The following is a 20,307-nucleotide window of genomic DNA, read 5'->3' as shown; positions in this document are numbered from 1 at the left end:
TGTGGGGAGACTGATATGTGGGACTTGATCCTAGGACCCCGGGATCATGACCTGAGCCAAAGGGAGATGCTTAACTGACTGAGCTACCCAGGTGTCCCTATTTTTTTTATTTTTAAAGATTTTATTTTATTTTAGTTTAAAGATTTATTTACTAGGGGCAGAGGGAGAGAAGCAGACTCCCCACTGAGTGAGGAGTTGACAGAGGGCTTGATTCTCATGACTCAGATTACGACCTGAGCCAAAAACAATATTGGATGCTTAACCAGCTGAGCCACCCAGGCACCCCAAGATTTTATTTTTAAGTAATTGCTACATCCAGTGGGGGATGAACTTAGAACCCTGAGGTCAGGAGTCATGTGCTCTTCTTACTGAGCCAGCCAGGCACCCCCATATTCTATTTCTTCTTGAGTAGTTTTACTAGTTTGTGTTATTCTTTGAACTTATCCATTTTGTTTAAATTATCTAATTAGTTGGCATACAGTTGTTCTTAGTATTCTTTTATAATATTTTATTTCTGTGGTGTAAGTGGTTCTGTCCCTTTTCATTTCTCATTTTAGTAATTTGAGTTCTCTTTTTTTGTTAGTCAAGCTACAGGTTTATCAATTTTGTTGATCTCAGAGAACTAGCTTTTGATTTTTTTTTCTTCTGTATCTTTTCCATCCTCTATTTCATTAATTTCCACTCCAATCTTTATTATTTCCTTCCTCTTGCTTACATTGCTTAGTTTGCTTTTTCTTTCCCGTGAGTATTAAGACTTTTAACAAACTTATTTATTCATGAGAGACAGAGGAGGGACATAGGCAGAGGGAATAGCAGACTCCTGACGCAGGACTCGATCCCAGAACCCCAGGATCATGCCCGGAGCTAAAGGCAGACGCTCAACCACTGAGCCCCCGAGGCGTCCGGATCTAGTGTTTTATAATGTTGTTCTAACCTTTGTGTTTTTGGTTTTTTTTTTTTGGATCTTTTTTGGTTGGATCTTTTGCCTACATTGAAAAGGTTTTTGAATCCATTTTGTAATTCATGCTAATGGAATACACCTGTACCCTTAGGAAATTTAACAAAGAAGAAAAAAAAAGGGATGGGTAATTTTTTGAGGGTGAGGGTGGGGGAAAGGATAGCCCAGATCTGTTGTATACAAAAAGGGAAAAGCCAGTGAAGACTGAAACATTAAAAATATATAAGAGCTAAAAATTGATGACACAACGTCCTGTGGTGGCTGAAGGATAAAAATCATGAGCCTAGGTCAGTAAGGTTTGCCTGGGAAGGAAGAAATGATGAATAACTAAAAGGAAAATAGAGTGGGGTAAGAGCTGTGTTTGATGTTGGTGGGGAGGAAAGCCATTCTGAAAAGATTCTAGGTTATTTGTTGGCTGAGGATAGGTTCTGAAGAGAAGGAAATAAAGAGATTTATTTTTCCAGGTTGAGGTTGGAGATAACCAATTTGTAAAGTCAGTGTTCATTGACTCACTCAGTTTATGTCAGAGACAAAGAATACTTTTGGTGTTCAAGAGTCCATAAGATAACTTCACAAGGGTACAGTTGCTAGAGATGTGGTGGCTGAAGCTGAAGATTAAGAACTTTTGTTCTGTGGTTTAGTTAGGAACAACCCCCTCCCTCTCCCACATCAGTTTTTCCCAATAGAGATAAGGAATATATCAACCATATGTTATTAAGCTTTGTATATACTGTTATCTCTTTTTATAGATGAAGAAACTGAGGATCAGAGAGATAAATAACTTTTGGTCCAAAGTTGTATAGCTTAGAAGTGGCAGTCAGAATTTGAACCAAGACACTCTGGATCCAGACACAGTGGTTTTTTGTTTTTTGTTTTTTTAACCACTATGCTATGCTTATTTGATAACCTTTTCATGAGACTTGTGGCAGATTTCTTACAAATAACTATGTGCTTACAGCAATTTTCACTTCTTTTTTTTTTTCATAATTTTTTTAAATTAAAAAAAAATTTTTTTTATTTATTTATGATAGTCACAGAGAGAGAGAGAGGCAGAGACACAGGCAGAGGGAGAAGCAGGCTCCATGCACCGGGAGCCCGATGTGGGATTCGATCGATCCCGGGTCTCCAGGATCGCGCCCTGGGCCAAAGGCAGGCGCCAAACCGCTGCGCCACCCAGGGATCCCCAATTTTCACTTCTTAATTCATCAAGTCCCTACTACTCAGCAGATACTGTGCTAGGAGCTAAAGCTTCAAACCCTGAGTTGTATTCCCCTTAAGGAGTCCCTGAAAGTGCTACTTTGTATTCATTCTCACCGCCCCCCCTAGATTTTACATGTTCAATTTTATGTATTTATTGTATTTTTTTTCTTTTTTATATTTATTGTGTTTTAAGCAGGTTCCAGGAACCTAATGTGGGGCTTGAACTCATGACCCCTGAGATCTAGAGTTGCATATTCTACTGACTGAGCCAGCTAGGCACCCCTTATATTTAGTTTTAATATAAAGATGCTATCTATTATCAGTTAAATAAATTTGCAAAACAATTAAGCAAAAGAAAATGCATTCTATCCTGTGGCTTTTACACTCTGAGGCCCATATATTCCTCAAAGTGAAGGCATATAGTTTTGCAAGAAAAGAAGATAAATTTTATATCTTCTAATCTCTGTAGATTTGATTTTTTAAAAACTTATGTAAATATTTTGAAATGTACAAAACTAGAGAAACTAAACCTCAGTATATTCAACTTAGATAATTATCAGCTCATGGCCAATCTTGTATCATTTATACCTCTACCCACCCTTGTCCTACCCCCAGATATTTTGTAGATATTCTATCATTTAAACTGTAAATGTAGTTGAGGAGTGGGGACTTGTGTGTATGTTTGTGTATATGTATGTGTGTATGAATATGCACATATATAACACCATAATTTTAATTTCACACTTAAAATTTTAGTATTTATTTTTATTTATTTATTTATTTATTTATTTATTTATTTATTTATTTATTTATTTATTTATTTATTTATGATAGTCACAGAGAGAGAGAGAGAGAGAGAGAGAGAGAGAGGAGAGACACAGGCAGAGGGAGAAGCAGGCTCCATGCAGGGAGCCCGATGTGGGACTAGATTCCGGGTCTCCAGGATCACGCCCTGGGCTGAAGGCAGCACTAAACCGCTGAGCCATCCGGGCTGCCCAGTATTTATTTTTAATATCAAATATATAGTGAGTGTTCATTTTGACTGTCTTAGAACTTTTTAATTTTTAAAAAAGATTTTATTTATTTAAGAATGATTTATTTTAGAGGGGTGGGGAAGGGACAGAGGGAGAGAGATAATCCTGCAGCAGGTTCCCCACTGAATGTGGATCCCACAGGGCTGGATCTTAGGACCCCAAGGTCATGACTTGAGCTGAAATTAAGAGTTGGCTGCTTAGCCAACTGAGCCACTCAGCCCCTGTCTTAAAACTTTTAAAAAGCTTTGTTTTAGTTAGTATCCAGGTGAGGTCCATATATTTTGATTGCTTGATGGGGGTTTTTAGGCCTCTTTTATTCTACAGGTTTTCCGCCTGTCTCTTGTATTATTTTGCAATATGTATGTTATGTGTATGGGTATCTGTGTGTGTAATGCATATTTTTAAGTCTTTATTTTTTTTATTTTATTTATTTATTTTTTTAATTTTATGATAGTCACAGAGAGAGAGAGAGAGGCAGAGACACAGGCAGAGGGAGAAGCAGGCTCCATGCACTGAGAGCCTGATGTGGGATTCGATCCTCGGTCTCCAGGATCGCGCCCTGGGCCAAAGGCAGGCGCCAAACCGCTGCGCCACCCAGGGATCCCTTAAGTCTTTATTTTTTAAAGTAGTTTTAGGTTTACAACCAAATAGAGGAGGTACAGAGATTTCTTATGAATTCTGCCCCCACACATGCGTAGCTTTCCCTATTATCAATATCACTCATGAGAATGGTATTTTTTCCATATTTGACACATTATAATCACTTAGAGTCCTTGTTTTTTTTTTTTTTAATATTTTATTTATTCATGAGAGACAAAGAAAGAGGGAGAGACAGAGACATAGGCAGAGGGAGAAGCAGGCTCCATTCAGGGATCCCAGTGTGGGACTTGATCCCTGGGTTCCAGTATCATGCCCTGGGCCGAAGGCAGGTGCCAAACCGCTAAGCCACCCAGGTGTCCCTCAGAGTCCTTGTTTTACCTTAAAGTTCACTTTTGGTGTTATGTATTCTATGGGTTTGGACAAAAGTATAATGATATAGTCATCATTATATCAAAGTATTTTCACTGTCCCAAAAATCCTCTGTACTCTATTCATATCTTCTTCCCATTCCTGGCAACCAATTATGTTTATACTGTTTCCATAGTTTTGCACATTTGTAATCATTCACTATATAGCCTTTTCAGGTTGGCTCTTTCACTCAATATGTGTTTCACCGTGTCTTTTATAGCTTAATTGCTCATGCCTTTTTTCTTTTTTTTAAAGATTTATTTATTTGAGAGAGAGAGCACACACACATAGCAGGGGGAGGGTAGAGGGAGAGAATCTCAGGTAGACTCCCTGCTGAGCACAGAGCCCAAATTGGGGCTGAATCTCATGACCCTGAGATCACAAGCTGAGCCAAATTAAGAGTTGGCCACTTAACTGACTGAGCTACCCAGGCGCCCCTAGTTCATATCTTTTTAGTGGTGAATAGTCCATTGTCTGGATGTGTAACAGTTTATTCATTTACTTGCTTCCAAGTTTTGGTGATTAAGAATAAAGCTGCCATAAACATCTTTTTTTTTTTTTAATTTTTATTTATTTATGATAGTCACAGAGAGAGAGAGAGAGGCAGAGACACAGGCAGAGGAAGAAGCAGGCTCCATGCACCGGGAGCCTGATGTGGGATTCGATCCCGGGTCTCCAGGATCGCGCCCTGGGCCAAAGGCAGGCGCCAAACCGCTGCGCCACCCAGGGATCCCGCCATAAACATCTTTATGCAGGTTTTTGTGTGGGCATGTTTTCACTTCCTTTGGGAATGCGATTGCTAGATCATATGGTAAGAATATATTTAGTTTTGTAAAAAACTGACAAACTGTCTTTTGTACCATTTTGCATTCCCACCAACAGTATATGAGTTCCTATTGCCTCACATCTTGCCCAGTTTTGGGTGTTATCAGTGTTCTGAATTTGAACCATTCTTATAGGTATATAGTAGTGTCTTGTTGTTGTCTTGGTTTGCATTTCTCTAATCACATATGATGTGGAGCATCTTTATGCTTATTTGTCATCTATATATTGTCTTTGATGAGGTGTTTGTTAAGGTCTCTGACCCATTATTTAATTGGGATGTTTGTTTTCTTACTGTTTTTGTTTTCTTATTGTTAGGAGTTCTTTGTATATTTTGGATTAGTTTACCAGATAAGTGTTTTATAATGATTTTCTCCCAGTCTGGCTTGTCTTTTAATTTTTTAATATACTCTTTAATAGGGTGTAAGATTTTAATTTTTTAAAATTAACTAATTAATTTGAGAGTGAATGAGTATATGAATGAGAGGAAGAGGGAGTAAGGACCTGAAGTAGACTCTGCACTGAGCACAGAGCCCAACATGGGACTCTATCACATAACTGCAAGATCATAACCTGAGCTGAAACCAAGAGTTGGATGCCCAAACAGCTGAGCCCCAGGTACCCCAAGATTTTAATTTTAATAAAATCTAGCTTATTAATTATCATTATTTTAAGTTTTATGTATTTAAGTAATCCATAACTCTGTGTGTGGCTTTAACCCATGACCCTGAGGTCAAGAGTCACATGGTCTTCTAACTGAGCCAGCTAGGTGCCCCTCAATTATTTCTTTCATGGATTGTGTTTTTAGTATTGTATCTAAAAAGGCATCACTATACCCATTGGTTTTTTTTTTTTTCCCCATTGGTTTTCTCCTATGTTATCTTCTAGGAGTTTTATAATTTTGTGTTTTACATTTACATGTATGATCTATTTTGAGTTGATTTTTATGAAGGGTTTTAGGTCTGTGTCTAGATTCACGTTTGGTTTTTGTTTTTTCATATGGATGTCCATTTGTTCCAACATCATTTGCTGTAGTATTGTATTTGAGGCATTGAATCACCTTTACTCCTTTGTCAAAGATCAGTTGGATCTATTTCTGGGCTCTTTCTTCCTTTCCATTGATCTCTTTCTCTATTCTTCCACCAGTACCACACTGTCTTGATTACTGTAGCTTTTATAGGAAGTCTTGAAGTTAGGTAGTGTCCACTTTCCAAGTTGTTCTTCTCTTTCAAGGTTATGTTGGATGTTCTGGGTCTTTTGCCTTCCATGTAAACTTTATTGATATTCACAAAAATAACCTGCTGGGATTTTTCTTAGGATTGCATTACATTGGTAGATGAAGTTGGGAAAAACTGATAACTTTTAACAAAAATTTTAATTCCCATATAATTAATATACAGTGTTCTATTAATTTCAGGTATACAAATTAGTGATTTAGCAGTTTTGTATATCACCCAGCGCTCATCACAAGTGTACTCCTTAATCCCCATCACCCGTTACACCCATTCCCCTGATCCTCCCCCAGCCATCAGTTTGTTCTCAATAGTTCAGAGTCTGTTTCTTGGTTTCTCTCTCTCTCTCTCTCTCTCTTCTTTCCCTTTCCTCTTTCCTCATTGTTTTGTTTCTTAAATTCCACACAAGTGAAGTCATACAGCATTTGTCTTTCTCCAACTGACTTATTTCAGTGAGCATTATACTTTCTAGTTCCATCCATGTTGTTGCAAATGATCAGGTTTCATTCTTTTTTATGACTGAACAATCCAACTGATATTTTGATAATATTGAGTCTTATTTGTGAACATGGAATATCTCCGTATCCATGATATCCAATATCTCTCCATTTATTTAGTTCTTCTTGGATTTTCAGTTTTTAGTTTTCTCATATAGATCTTGTACTTATTAGATTTATACTTAAATATTTCCTTGTTTTGGGGTGCTGATGTAAATGATATTGTATTTATGGAAAGAAGTGGTGAGGGATCCCTGGGTGGCGCAGCGGTTTGGCGCCTGCCTTTGGCCCAGGGCGCGATCCTGGAGACTCGGGATCGAATCCCACATCGGGCTCCCGGTGCATGGAGCCTGCTTCTCCCTCTGCCTATGTCTCTGCCTCTCTCTCTCTCTCACTGTGTGCCTATCATAAATAAATAAAAATAAAAATAAATAAATAAATAAATAAAAAGAAAGGAGTGGTGAGAGGGGACATCCTTGCCTTTTACCTGATCTTAGTGAGAAAGTTTTGTTTCTCACCACTAAGTATGTTACTTGTAGATTTTTTGTACTAAGGCTTTTCAAATTGAGGAAGTTCCCCTCTGTTTATGGTTGAGAGTTGTTACTAGGAATGAATGTTGGATTTTGTCAGATGCTTTTTTTTTTTTTTTCATCTAGTGATATAATCATGTGATTTTTCTTTTTTCAGTCTGTTGATGTGATAGATTACATTAATTGATTTTTAAATGTTGAGCCAGCCTTCCATACCTGGAATAAATTTGTTTGCTTGTGGTGTGGAATTCTTTTTATACTTTGTTGGATTTGGTTTGCTAATATTCTGTTGAGGATTTTTGCATCTGTGTTCATAAGGTTTGTCAGTAGTTTTCTTTTCTTTTTATTTTTTTAAATTTTTTGTTTATTCATGATAGACATAGAGAGAGAGAGAGAGGCAGAGACACAGGCAGAGGGGGAGAAGCAGGCTCCATGCAGGGAGCCCAACGCGGGCCCGGATCCCGGGACTCCAGGATCACGCCTTGGGCCAAAGGCAGGCGCCTAAACCTCTGAGCCACCCAGGGATCCCCAGTAGTTTTCTTTTATAATAGCTATGTGGTTTTGTTGTTAGGGTATTGCTGGCCTCAAAGAATGAGTTAGGAAGTATGTCCTCTGCAAGAAATTGTGGAGGACTGGTATAATTTCCATCAGTGTTTGGTAGAAATCATCACTAAACTCATCTGGACCTGGTGCTTTCTGTTTGGAAGGTTATTAAATTATTGATTCAATCTCTTTAATAAATAAACCTTATCAGGTAATCTATCCTGTGTGAGTTTTGGTAGATTGTGTCTTTCTGTTAAGAAACAGACTCTTAACTATTGAGAACAAACTAAATTGATGGTTGGGGGAGGAGCGGGGGGCGGGGGGGGGGGGAATGGGTGTAACAGGTGATGGGGATTAAGGCATACACTTAATGGGTCTAGGAATGGGTCCATTTCATTTAGGTTATCATATTGTGGGCATAGAATTAGTTCATAGTATTCTTATCCTTTTAATATTCAACGGATAGTGATGTCCTCTTTTTCATTTCTGATGCTAGTAATTTGTCTCCTTTTAGTTAGCCTGGCCAGAAGCTAACTTATTTATTTAAAAATATTTTATCTATTACATTTTATCCATTTATTCATAAGAGACACAGAGAGAGAGAGGCAGAGACACAGGCAGAGGGAGAAGCAGGCTCCATGCAGGGAGTCCGATATGGGACTTCCAGGATATGGGACTTCCAGGATCGTGCCCTGGGCTGAAGGTGATGCTAAACCGCTGAGCCACCCAGGCTGCCCGAGGCTAATTTATTTTTAGTTAGGTTGATTTTTATTGATTTTTTCAAAGAACCGGCTTTTGGCTTTGTTGATTTTTCTCTATTGATTTCACATTTTCAGTTTCATTGATTTCTGTTCTAATTTTTATTATTCCTTTTTTTCTGCTTGTTTTGCATTTAATTTGTTCTTTTTCTGGTTTCCTAAGGTGGAAACTTAGATGATTGGTTTTAGCTCTTTCTTTTCTAATGTATGTATTCAGAGCTATAACTTTACCTTTAAGCATTTTCACTTTATCTCATAAATTTTGATAAGTTGTGTCTTCATGTAGTTCAAAATTTAAAATTTCTCTTGATTTCTTCCTTGATCCACATTTTAATTTCAGGTGTGTTGTTTAATCTCTATGTGTTTGGGGGCTTTCCAGTTTTTTTTTTTTTTTTTTTTTTTCCAAAGAAACTGTGGTGGTTTGTTATGTAGAGTTTTTCCACAGTCTGGATTTTGCCATTGTTTGACAGTGCTATAATTTTTTGCTGTTCCAAAAAAAAAATTTTTTTTTTTTTTTGCTGTTCTTCTGATAGCTGTAATTCCTTTAAGTTGGAAGTTAGAGGTAGATGCTTGATTAGATTTAGATTTGATGTTTTTGATAGGGCCTTGTACTTCCTTAAGGGAGTTAATTAAGTCTGGTGGTCTGGTTGGTTTTGTATTTTGGTGGCCATAAATGATAATTGCCTAGATTCATTAAATCATCAGAGATTATTGTACTTTTGACTTTTAGTATTAATTACTCTTGACCTTTCTGACTTAGAGTATTTCATTCTTCTGTTGCTTTTTTTTTCTTGTATTCTTGGTTACTCTTCCACAATTTCCTTTGTATGCTGTTGTTTTTCTGTATGTACCTTAAATATTTTATGTTCCTTGAGATTCTGACTTGGGTACCCAATAGTACTTTGTACATTCTGTAGGTCTTTTTGTTTTGTTTTAGAAGCTACCACTTCTACTCTGATTCCTTAGAGTTCTCAGCATAGTACTTTTATTCTAAGCTTCAGAACCATATATCCAGGATGTGTCCTGAGTCTACTGTGTTTCTTCTCTGGGCTTCTCAGTCATCATATTCTTCTGGTTTTCCTCTACTTCAGTGGCTGCTGCTGATCTGTCTCCTTATCCAACTCTCCTTGAAAGGCAGTACAAATTAAGATTTAAGAGTTCTGGTTCTGGTGTCAGACTATTTGGGTTTATACACTGTCCTGACTATTAGATGTTTCCTTGGGCCAGTTACTTAACTTTCCTATGTTTCAACTCCTCTGTAAAAGGTGACTAATAATAATCCCTTCCTCATTGGGTTTTATGAAGACTTAGAGAATTAATATATCTAAAATATTTAGAACATCAGCAGCTATTATTTGCTATTATGACTATTCCTCATTCTACTGACCTCAGATGTAGTTATTTTCCATATTTTGTTCTTGCTCTTCCTCCTTTTACATTCCCATGTCATCCATTCCCACAGTTTTTTTTTTAATGAAGCAGCTTTTATTTATTTATTTTTTAATATTTTATTTATTTGAGAGAAAGCACAAGCATGAGGAAGGGCAAAGGGAGAGGGAGAAGCAGGCTCCCCACTGAGCAGGGAGCCTGATGTGGAGATTGATCTCAGGACCCCAAGATCATGGACTGAGCCACCCAGATATCCCAATTCCCACTTTTTTTTTTTAATTCTTTCTTTCTTTTCTTTTCTTTTCTTTTCTTTTCTTTTCTTTTCTTTTCTTTTCTTTTCTTTTCTTTTCTTTTCTTTTCTTTTCTTTTCTTTTCTTTTTTTTCTTTTCTTTTCTTTCTTAGCGAAAGAGAGGCAGAGACACAGGCAAAGAGAGAAGCAGGCTCCATGCAGGGATCCTGACGTGGGACTCGATCCCGGGTCTCCAGGATCACACCCTGGGCTGCAGGCGGCACTAAACTGCTGCGCCACCAGGGCTGCCCTAATTAATTCTTTCATTCATTCATGTGAGACACAGAGAGAGAGAGAGAGAGAGAGAGGCAGGGACATGGGCAGAGGGAGAAGCAGGCTCCATGCAGGAAGCCTGATGTGGGATTTGATCCCAGCATCCCGGGATCACGACCTGAGCCACCCAGGTGTCCCTCCCACAGTTTTATTAAATACTGTCTCTATGCCAGTTAATTCCAAGTGTTTGTCCTTTAGTCTCATAGGTTGAAACTCTATGGAATCTAGAATACCTCAGCTGATCATTTGGGGAATCCTGAAGGTGAAACAATGACTCAGATCTGCGCTGAGTTGAGATTTGAGATGTGAGGGCTGGACCTTTATATGAGGGTTGGACCTTTATACCATCCAGATCAGTTTCGGATATGGGTCTGCATGGGAAATGGTCTGACCTTGGGTAGGGCAGCTCTTTTCAGTTGATGTCCCATAGATGAGGGCTGACTGCACTCCCAGCAGCTCTAATAGTAAGTTCTTTGTTCCTATTAAGGATCCAGGTGTCATATTACAACATCCACTGCACTGCTATTTCCCCCATCTCCAGAATGACTTGGTCATCTACCTTGTTGTTCAGTGACTTAGGAGGAGTAGTTTTTCATTTCTTCTTCCTCTCTCCTGGATTCTTTTTTTTTTTTTTTTTTTTAAATTCATGATAGAGAGAGAGAGAGAGAGAGAGAGAGAGAGAGAGGCAGAGACACAGGAGGAGGGAGAAGCAGGCTCCATGCCGGGAGCCTGACGCGGGACTCGATCCCGGGACTCCAGGATCGTGCTCTGGGCCAAAGGCAGGCGTTAAACCGCTGAGCCACCCAGGGATCCCTCTCTCTTTGATTCTATTGAAACATTTTCTGCCTTCAAAATATCTATCTCAAACATTCTTTTCTTCTTAAAAAAAAAAAGTCTTATCAATAACACCTTTCTCTTTCCTCTTCCCTGACCTCACAAGTGCTCTCTTTACCTCCACTTTTGTCCCTTGCCAAGCTCTGCCACATAGCAAACAGTCCTCATGACAGATCTGGCCACTCTTATGTCACACTTGAAAGGCTTCTCCTTATACTTAGGATAAAATGTCAATTCTTTGCCCTGGTCTGACAGATCTGACTCTTGCCTCTGTCTCTAACCTGTCTCTAACCTTCATCAGCTGTGCTTCAGTCACATTGGTTTCCTCTCATTTCGTAGAAAAAGCCGACCTGTTTCCCATCTCAGGACTTTAGCTCTTCCTTCAATCTAGAGTGACAGTAATCTTTATCTTTCACATCCTTAGGTCTTAGCTTAAGTATCACCTCCTCAAACTCCAGAGAGACAAAGAAGATTCTTGACATCCTTCTTCCTTTCCTTACCCAGTTTTATGTTCTTGTTTGTTTCCTTTAGAACACTTACTACATTTCTTAAAAGTTTTAATTTAAATTCCAGTTATATAACATACAGTGTAATATTAGTTTCAGGTATACAATTTAGTGACCCAGCACTTCCTGTATCAGCTGATGCTCATCACAGGTGCCTTCCTTAATCACCATTACCTATTTGTAATCTGTCCCACTTCCTCCCTCCTAACCATCATTTTGTTTTCTATAGTTAGGAGTTTGTTTCTTTTTTCTTTTCTCCTTTCTCTTCTACTGAGAGGGAGAGAAAAGAGAGAGAGACTATACTCTTGGGTCTTGGGGTGGGGTGGGACACAGAAGGAAGAAGAGAATCCCAAGTATGTTCCCCACTCAGGGTGGAGCCTGCCTTGGGGATTGATCTCATGCCTGAGATCACCATTTGAGCCGAAACGAAGAGCTGAGCACTCAACCAGCTGAGCTTCCCATATGTCCCAAGAGTCTGTTTCTTGGTTTACCTCTTTCTTTTCCCCCCACTTTGTTCTTTTGTTTCTTAAATTCCACCTATGAGTGAAATCATATGGTATTTATCTCTCTCATAACTTATTTTGCTTGGCATAATACAATATACTGTAGCTCCATCTGTGTTGTTGCAAATAGTAAGATTTTATTCTTTTTTATGGCTGAATAATATTCTCTGTCTCATATATATACACACACACATATATACATTTACATATTTACGTGTGTGTGTGTGTTTTTACACGTACCATCTCTCCTTCATCCATTCAGTCGCTGGGCTCTTTCCCATAATTTGGCTGTTGTTGGTGATGTTGTTATAAACATCAAGGTAGGGACGGCTGGGTGGCTCAGTGGTTGAGTGTCTGTCTGCCTTTGGCTCAGGGCATAGTCCTGGAGTCCTGGGATCGAGTCCTGCATTGGGCTCCCTGCATGGATCCTGCTTCTCCTTCCTCTGTTCCTCTGCCTACATCTCTGCCTCTCTCTGTCTCCAGTGAATAAATAAATAAAATCTATAAAAAAAAAAAAATAAACATCAGGGTACATGTGTCCCTTTGAATTAGTATTTTTTTTATTCTTTGGGTAAATACCCAGTAGTGCAATTGCTGGATCATAGAGTAGTTCTATTTTTCACTCACTATTTTTTTTTCACTATATTTTTAATGTTTATAGTTTTCTGCTTGTTCAGTGTTCTCCCTCTAGGGTGTAAATAAGCTCCATGTTGGCAGGAGCCATGTTTATTTCCTTCACCATTCTTAGCATCTAGCATAGCTGACATTTCACATACAGTGAACTCTCGGTATTTGTTGGATAAATGTATGAATGAAAATACTGAATTCTTCCTCAAAGTCTGAGGTATAGGGACTTCCTTCTTATTGTCTTAGTAGTGCAACTTAACACAAACTGGGAAGCTGGGAATCAGCTTAATATACTTTTTTTTTTTTCCTCAGTTCTTTGCCCTGGTCTGTTCAGCCACCATGTTCTGTCAGTCTTAGTTTAAACTTTTATCTTTCATTTTGAAAAAACAATAATACCTTGCCGTATCTCACTCCCACCAAACACCATCGTAATTATTTTAGTCACATAATTGGTCTTTCTAAAAATGTAGTTATGACCATTCCTTTTTCTGCTTCAAAATTTAATTGTTCTTTATTGTCCATAGGATAAAAGTCTGGGTTTCCTAGCTTTGTGTACAGACCCCATCTGCCTTTACCTTCCTTCCACTTTGCTTTTTAGCTTTTACACCACTGTGTTCCAATAGTGTTGGTCTACTTAGGATCTTTCCAAATAAACCTGCTCATCTGTGCCTCCTTGTCTTTGATATGTTCTTCCACCCTTCACTGTCTCCCTTCACTCCCCCAAACTGATATTTAGTCTTCAAAACTTTTCCCAAAGTTAATCTTATGTGTACCAGCTCAGGAGTGGTACAAATCAGTACTGCATGTCAGTACACTATTATTAATCCTTTATTTACCTGACATGCCTTTCTAAACTGAACTCCTTGTTGTCACAGGGGTCAAATTACCTTGTGTGCCCATTTCTTAACACAGGATCTCACATATAGGAGATGCGTAGTAAATCTTCTCTAAATAAAATCTAGTATAACCCATTCATTTTACAGTTAAGGAAAATGAGGCCTACAGAGGTAAGTGACTTGTCAGAGGCTGTCCATTAATTTGGTTAAAAGTAATCATTGGTAGTGTTATTTTTATATTATATATCCTCTACTTATTTATCTGTTTTGTGTTTTGTTGTTTTGTTGAGTGTATGAACAAAGTTACTATGGATAAAACTATGGGCTCTGGAGTTGAACTAGTTTTGATTCCTGGTTCTACCACATGTTTTGACTTTGAACAAGTTACTGGAGGTAACTGGAGCTCTTTAAGCTCCAGTTTCCTCAATTATAATAGTAATAGTGTTATGGTATTGTTATAGTATTATAAAGAATAAGTGAAGTAATCTGAGTAAAGGGTTTAGAACAATGCTTCGCAGGGTGTAAGCAGTAAATGTAGTCATTGTTATTATTAGTATCTGTCATTGTTCATTGGCCACAATGCTTCCTGGAAAAGGCATGAGATTTAGTTATTACAAGCTGGTTTTGGTTCTCTTATAGGGAAGCTGACTGATAGAACAGCAAGCATTTTCCAAGGCAACCAAATGAAACTGAAGCTGGTCAATATTCAAAAAGCTAAAATCTCGACAGCTGCATTCACAAAAGCCTTCTGCCATCACAAAGTCATTGAGCTAGATGCTACTGCAGTGCACACTGACCTCCCAATTTCAGACATCCTAAGTGGACTCTGCAGCAATAGTTGGATCCAGCAAAACCTTCGGTGTCTCCTGTTGGACTCAACAAGTATCCCTCAAGATTCAAGACTCCTATTTGGTCAGCTCACTGGTCTTCGCGTTTTAAGTGTTTTCAATGTTTGTTTTCATAGTGAAGACCTGGCTAATGTTTCTCAGTTACCAAAACTGGAAAGCTTGGATATCTCCAATACTCTGGTCACTAACATTTCTGCACTCCTTACCTGTAAGGATCGACTCAAATCTCTGACTATGCACTATCTGAAATGCCTGACTATGACCAAACCACAAATTCTTGCAGTTATTAGAGAACTTAAATGTCTGCTTCACCTTGATATTTCTGATCACAGGCAACTCAAATCAGATCTAGCTTTTCATTTGCTGCAGCAAAAGGATATTCTGCCTAATATTGTGTCGCTGGATATTTCGGGGGGCAATTACATCACTGATGGAGCTGTAGAACTGTTTATACAACAACGGCCTGCAATGCAGTTTGTGGGATTATTGGCTACGGATGCTGGTTATTCTGACTTCTTTACTGCAAAGCAAGGCTTGAGGGTTTGTTTTTTATTTGAAATAAGTTTGTTTCCTTTGTTCAGAATGTTGTTAGGCTTTTACTGTATATCAGAATTTATGCTAGGTATTAGAGTTACAGAGACAGATAAAATTCCTTAAGGAGCTTAACAGTAATTTTTATGTAGCTACCATGTGGTAGGTTCTGGAATTATGACCTTAAACAAGATATGGTCCAGGCTTCCAGGGTCTTCTAGGCTAGTTTGGTATGATAAATATAGCCATTTATACATTACCTCCTATGTACCAGATGCCACATTGTGTGTGTTGTTTTCCTCTTTAATCCTCCCATTTTACAGATGAGGAAATGGAAACTCAGAGGTTAAACTGATTATTCTTTATCATATAACTACCTATTAAATGGTAGAGCTAGGATTTATTTATTTATTATTTTAAAAAAATTTTTGAGCTAGGACTTGTATCCAGGTCTTTGTAATTCTAAAACTTATGCTGTTCACTTCTATATAATTAGTTAGGCAGGTGATCAACATTTTTGGTGAAGGTGTGAGAGAAAACAATTTTGAAAAGAATCTTTAAAAAAAGTTTTAACAGGGCACCTGGGTGGCTCAGTCGGTTAGGTGTCTGACTCTTGATTTTGGCTCAGGTCATGATCTCCGGGTTGTGAGATCGAGCCCTGTGTGGGTTCCTCATTCACTGGAGAGTCTGCTTGGGATTCTCCCTCTCCCTCTTTTGCCCCTCCCCCTGCTGGTATGTTCAAGTGCTCTCTCTCTCTCTCTCTCTCTGGCCCTCTCAAATAAATAAATCTTAAAAAAACGAAAGAAAAAAGTTTTGAACATTGCCAGAATAAATTTATAGCCAATCATGCTATATATATATTTTTTAATATGGAACACCTTACAAATTTGCATCTTATCCTCGCTTAGGGGCCATGCTGATCTTTTCTGTATTGTCTCAGTTTTAGTATATGTACTACTGAAGTGAGTACTCTTGGTGCTGTTTTTAAAACAGCATATATTTAAGGATTTGTGTTCCAGAATATATTTTTTAAAGATTTTATTTATTCATGAGAGACACAGAGAGAGAGAGAGAGAGAGAGAAAGAGAGAGGCAGAGACACAGGCAGAGGGAGAAGCAGGCTCCATGCAGGGAGCCCGACGACGTGGGATGACAACGTGGGACTCGGACTCCATCCCAGGTCTCCAGGACCATGCCCTGGGTTGACCACGCCCCGAGTTGAAGGCAGTGCCAAACCGCTAAGCCACTGGGGCTGTCTCAGAATATTTCTTATTTAAAATAGTGCAGTGCCTGGGTGGCTCAGTCGGTTAAGTGTCTGCCTTTGGCTTAGGTCATGATCACAGAGTCCTTGGATGAAGCCCCGTGTCAGGCTCCCTGCTCATTGGGGAGCCTGCCTCTGCCTGCTGCTCTCCCTGCTTGTGCTTTCTCTTTCTCTGTCAAATAAAATCTTTAAAAACAAAACAAAACAGTGGTTCCCTACCTTGGTTGTACATTGTAATTATTTTGGAAGCTTTGAAATGTACTGATGCCTGTGTCTGATCTCCCACAGATTCTGATTTAACTGGCCTGGGAGTTGGTGTGGGCATCAAAATTTTGAAAGTTCCCATGTAATTCTAATTTGCAGCCAAGGTTCAGAACCACTGCTTTAAAATGCTTTATAATTATACAATAAGTAATTCTTTTTAGAATGAGAGAATAAAGTTATTTGCAATTATTAGTTGTTTTTATTTATTAATTTACTTACTTATTTAAGTAGGCTCTATGCCCAGCATGGGGTTTGAACTCACACCCCAAAGATCTAGAGTTGCATGCTCCACCGACTGAGCCATCCAGGCACCCCTGTACTGGGTTTTATTACCAATTTTCATCCGAATCCACTGGGAAATTGGATGCTTCTGCTTTTGTTTTTTGGCCAGGAATCACTTGATCCTGAAACTTTTGTGAGAAGACATGATGGACAGTCAACCACACACACCACGGTGGTGGACCAAAAGAGAGAGCTGTTTTCACGTTTTTGTTCTTTTGATTTGAAAATAGCAATTGTATTTTGAAGTCCTTTTATATTTTTAAAAAAGATTTATTTTAGAAAGAGAGCATGTGAATGAGGGAAGGAGCAGAGGGAGAGAATATCCAAGCACACTTCCACTGAGCATGGAGCTTTAGCATGGCTAGATCTCATGACACTTGAGATCAAGACCTAAAATCTGGAATGTGACTCAACCAACTGAGCCACCCAGATGCCCTTGAAGTCCTTTTAAATTTCTGGCATGTCTAATGAAGGTGGAAGCCATATCATATCATTAGGCTTTGTAATAGAGATAATGTGAACTTTCAGATGTTGAGAATTATTTACCAGGAATGTATACCTAGGCCTGTTTCAGATGAATAGCATTTAGTGTCACAATAATCAAAAGACTGCAAGAATTGGGGAAAAATTGTTTTTAGCACGTTAGAGCTCTTGGTATATGCAATAATATCAGACAAATGCTGGAATATTTTATTGATGGATTATGCATATAGTTGAGATACTATCAAAGTGGGTATGCTAAAAGAAAATGGGAAGCTATGTTTCAGTGACCTTATCTGGTATACGTGTAAATTTAGTTTACTTTGAAAATTTTAAATTATGCATTATATACAGTGTTTGATATTATTGGGACGGAGAGGAGAGACCACAATCTATCCAGTACTAAGAAACTCTAAAAGATCTTAAGCCAGCCTTATGTAGACTGTAAGGTATGGCAAATTTAAAAGGTATGTTTCAGGAAACCTTTTATTTAGTGGAAATATATGTTTCATATCAGATGCAGAGTATGCCAAGTATCTTAGTTGTTTGATCAAAAATTTGCTCACATTTAATATGGATAAAATTAAATGTCAGCAAAGACCCTCAAATACAACAAATGTTATTTATTGCACCCCAAATTAGAATGGGTAACATGTACCTATTCCTTGAAAGTAGGTATAAGGGGGAGGTGCCTGGCTGACTTAGTCGGTAGAGCATACAACTCTTGATCTTAGGATCATGAGTTCAAGCCCCATGTTGAGTGTGGAGCCTACTTAAAAAAATAAAAAACAGGCAAAAAGGGCACCCAGCATTAGTAGTATCAAAAGCCATGCAGTATCTTCATTAGGTAGGAAATCCTTGTTGATCCACTGGTGGGGTGTGGCAAGAATCCTTTTTGAAGATTGTTTTGTAGTGGCATCTGCAGGAAGCCAAAGAGAAGAGAGGGTGAGGCAACAGCTATTTGGTCTTCTGCTTGGTTTTGTTGTGGCTTATTCATTGTTCCTTTTCAGCTCTTACATCTGATTGTAAAACTTTTAAAAAAAATTTTTTTATTTTGTTTTGAGAGTGAGAGAGGAGAAAGAGAACACAAGTGAGCATGCACAAGTAGGGGGAGGGGCTCCCTGCTCAGCAGGAAGTCTGCAGGACTTGATCCCAGTACCCCTTGGGATCATCACCTGAGTTGAAGGCAGACACTTAACCAACTGCGCCACCTAGGCACCATGATCATAAAACTTAAAAACATTTTAGAATATATTCTTTAGGTTATTATGTATAGGTCCTTGGGCCATTAATCTATTTTTAGTACTTAAAATTTGTTTTGAAAAAACTTTTAACTTGGTGGGTTGCTAATTTTAAACATTTTGACCACATTTATTTTATCGTATCCTTTTTTTTTTTTTTTAAGATTTTATTTATTCATGAGAGACAGAGAGAGAGAGAGAGAGGCAGAGACACAGGCAGAGGGAAGCAGGCTCCATGCAGGGAGCCTGACGTGGGACTTGAACCCGGGTCTCCAGGATCACGCCTGGGCTGAAGGTGGTGCTAAACCGCTGAGCCACCAGGGCTGCCCTATCGTATCCTTTTTTTTTTTTTTAAGATTTTTTATTTATTTATTCATAGAGACACAGAGAGAGAGAGGCAGAGACACAAGCAGAGGGACAAGCAGGCTCCATGCAGAGAGCCCGACGTGGGACTCGATCCAGGGTCTCTAGGATCATGCCCTGAGCTGCAGGCGGCGCCAAACCACTGCGCCACCGGGGCCACCAGGGCTGCCCCTATCGCATCCTTTTTATACACAGAATTTTTTTCTGAACCATTCGAGAGTAGGTTGCATACATCATGTCCCTGTAGCTCTTAATGCTTGAGTTTTGTATTCCTAAGAGCAATGATATTCTCCTTAATAGCCAAGTTACAATGGTAACTTGTAGTTACCAAGTTTCAGGAAGTTTAACATTGATGTAGTGCTTTAAACAATTTTTTTTTTAAGATTCTATTTATTTATTCATGAGAGAGAGGGGGGGGGAGGGAGGGGGGGGGGAAGGAGGGGGAGGGAGAGGGGCAGAGACACAGGCAGAGGCAGAAGCAGGCTCCATGCAGGGAGCCCATTGCAGGACCTATCTGATCCCTGGTCTCTGGAATCACACCCTGGGCTGAAGGCAGTGCTAAACCACTGAGCCACCCAGGCTGCCTGATGCAGTGCTTTAAATAATCTTACTATGCACATTTACAATGTTGATTAATCCCAGTAATGCCCTCTGTAAAATATTTTTCCTTTTAGTCCAGGGTCATTTTTGCATTTATTTTTCACGTCCCTCTGTAATTTAATTTGGGAGAGTTACCTAGTCCATCCTGTTCTTTGTGACATTGATATTTTTTAAGATTATAGACTAGCTTTGTTTTGTTGAATTTTTTTTTTTTTTTTAAGATTTTATTTATCATTTGAGACAGAGAAAGTGAGAGAGAGCACAAGCAGGGGCAGAGGCAGATGGAGAGGGAGAAGCAGGCTCCCAGCTGAGCAGGGAGCCTGATGTGGGGCTCTGATCCTAGTACCTTGGAGTCCCGCATTGGGCTCCCTGCATCAAGCCTGCTTCTCCCTCTGCCTTTGTCTCTGCCTCTCTCTCTCTCTCTCTCTCTCTCTCTCTGTGTGTCTGTCATGAATAAATAAAATCTTTAAAAAATAAATAAATAAAAAATAAAATAAAATAATACTTCCAAGTGTTCATCTGCACACCATTCTCCTTCGCCTTTCCCCATTCTGCTTTTTATCTCTTCCACAGTGAGAACTTGATTTTTAGCAGCATCA

General features: G+C 38.8%; 1 protein-coding gene and 1 non-coding gene across 10 annotated transcripts in view; one reads left to right on the top strand and one right to left on the bottom strand.

The window, feature by feature from the left end:
* The window catches only part of ZYG11A (zyg-11 family member A, cell cycle regulator), a 73,363-nt gene that overhangs the window by 17,122 nt on the left and 35,934 nt on the right, over positions 1–20,307 (top strand). For 8 of the 9 annotated variants that reach the window (XR_011996002.1, XR_011996003.1, XM_072730893.1 and 5 more), the window contains exon 3: positions 14,479–15,227. Coding sequence is in view for 7 of the 9 variants with exons in the window: in XM_072730893.1 (XP_072586994.1) it covers positions 14,479–15,227 (749 nt within the window). In the remaining 2 variants the exon portion in view is untranslated. The remainder of the gene's footprint in view (positions 1–14,478; positions 15,228–20,307) is intronic. The other variant, XM_072730897.1, reaches the window with a different exon arrangement.
* Positions 16,082–16,188, bottom strand: LOC112926177 (U6 spliceosomal RNA). Its single transcript, XR_003236277.1, has one exon. It is a non-coding gene; the product is annotated as a U6 spliceosomal RNA (small nuclear RNA).

The sequence above is a fragment of the Vulpes vulpes genome, chromosome 12, assembly GCF_048418805.1.
Source record: "Vulpes vulpes isolate BD-2025 chromosome 12, VulVul3, whole genome shotgun sequence".
Lineage (NCBI taxonomy): Eukaryota > Metazoa > Chordata > Mammalia > Carnivora > Canidae > Vulpes > Vulpes vulpes.
This window is presented reverse-complemented; position numbering and strand designations above follow the sequence as displayed.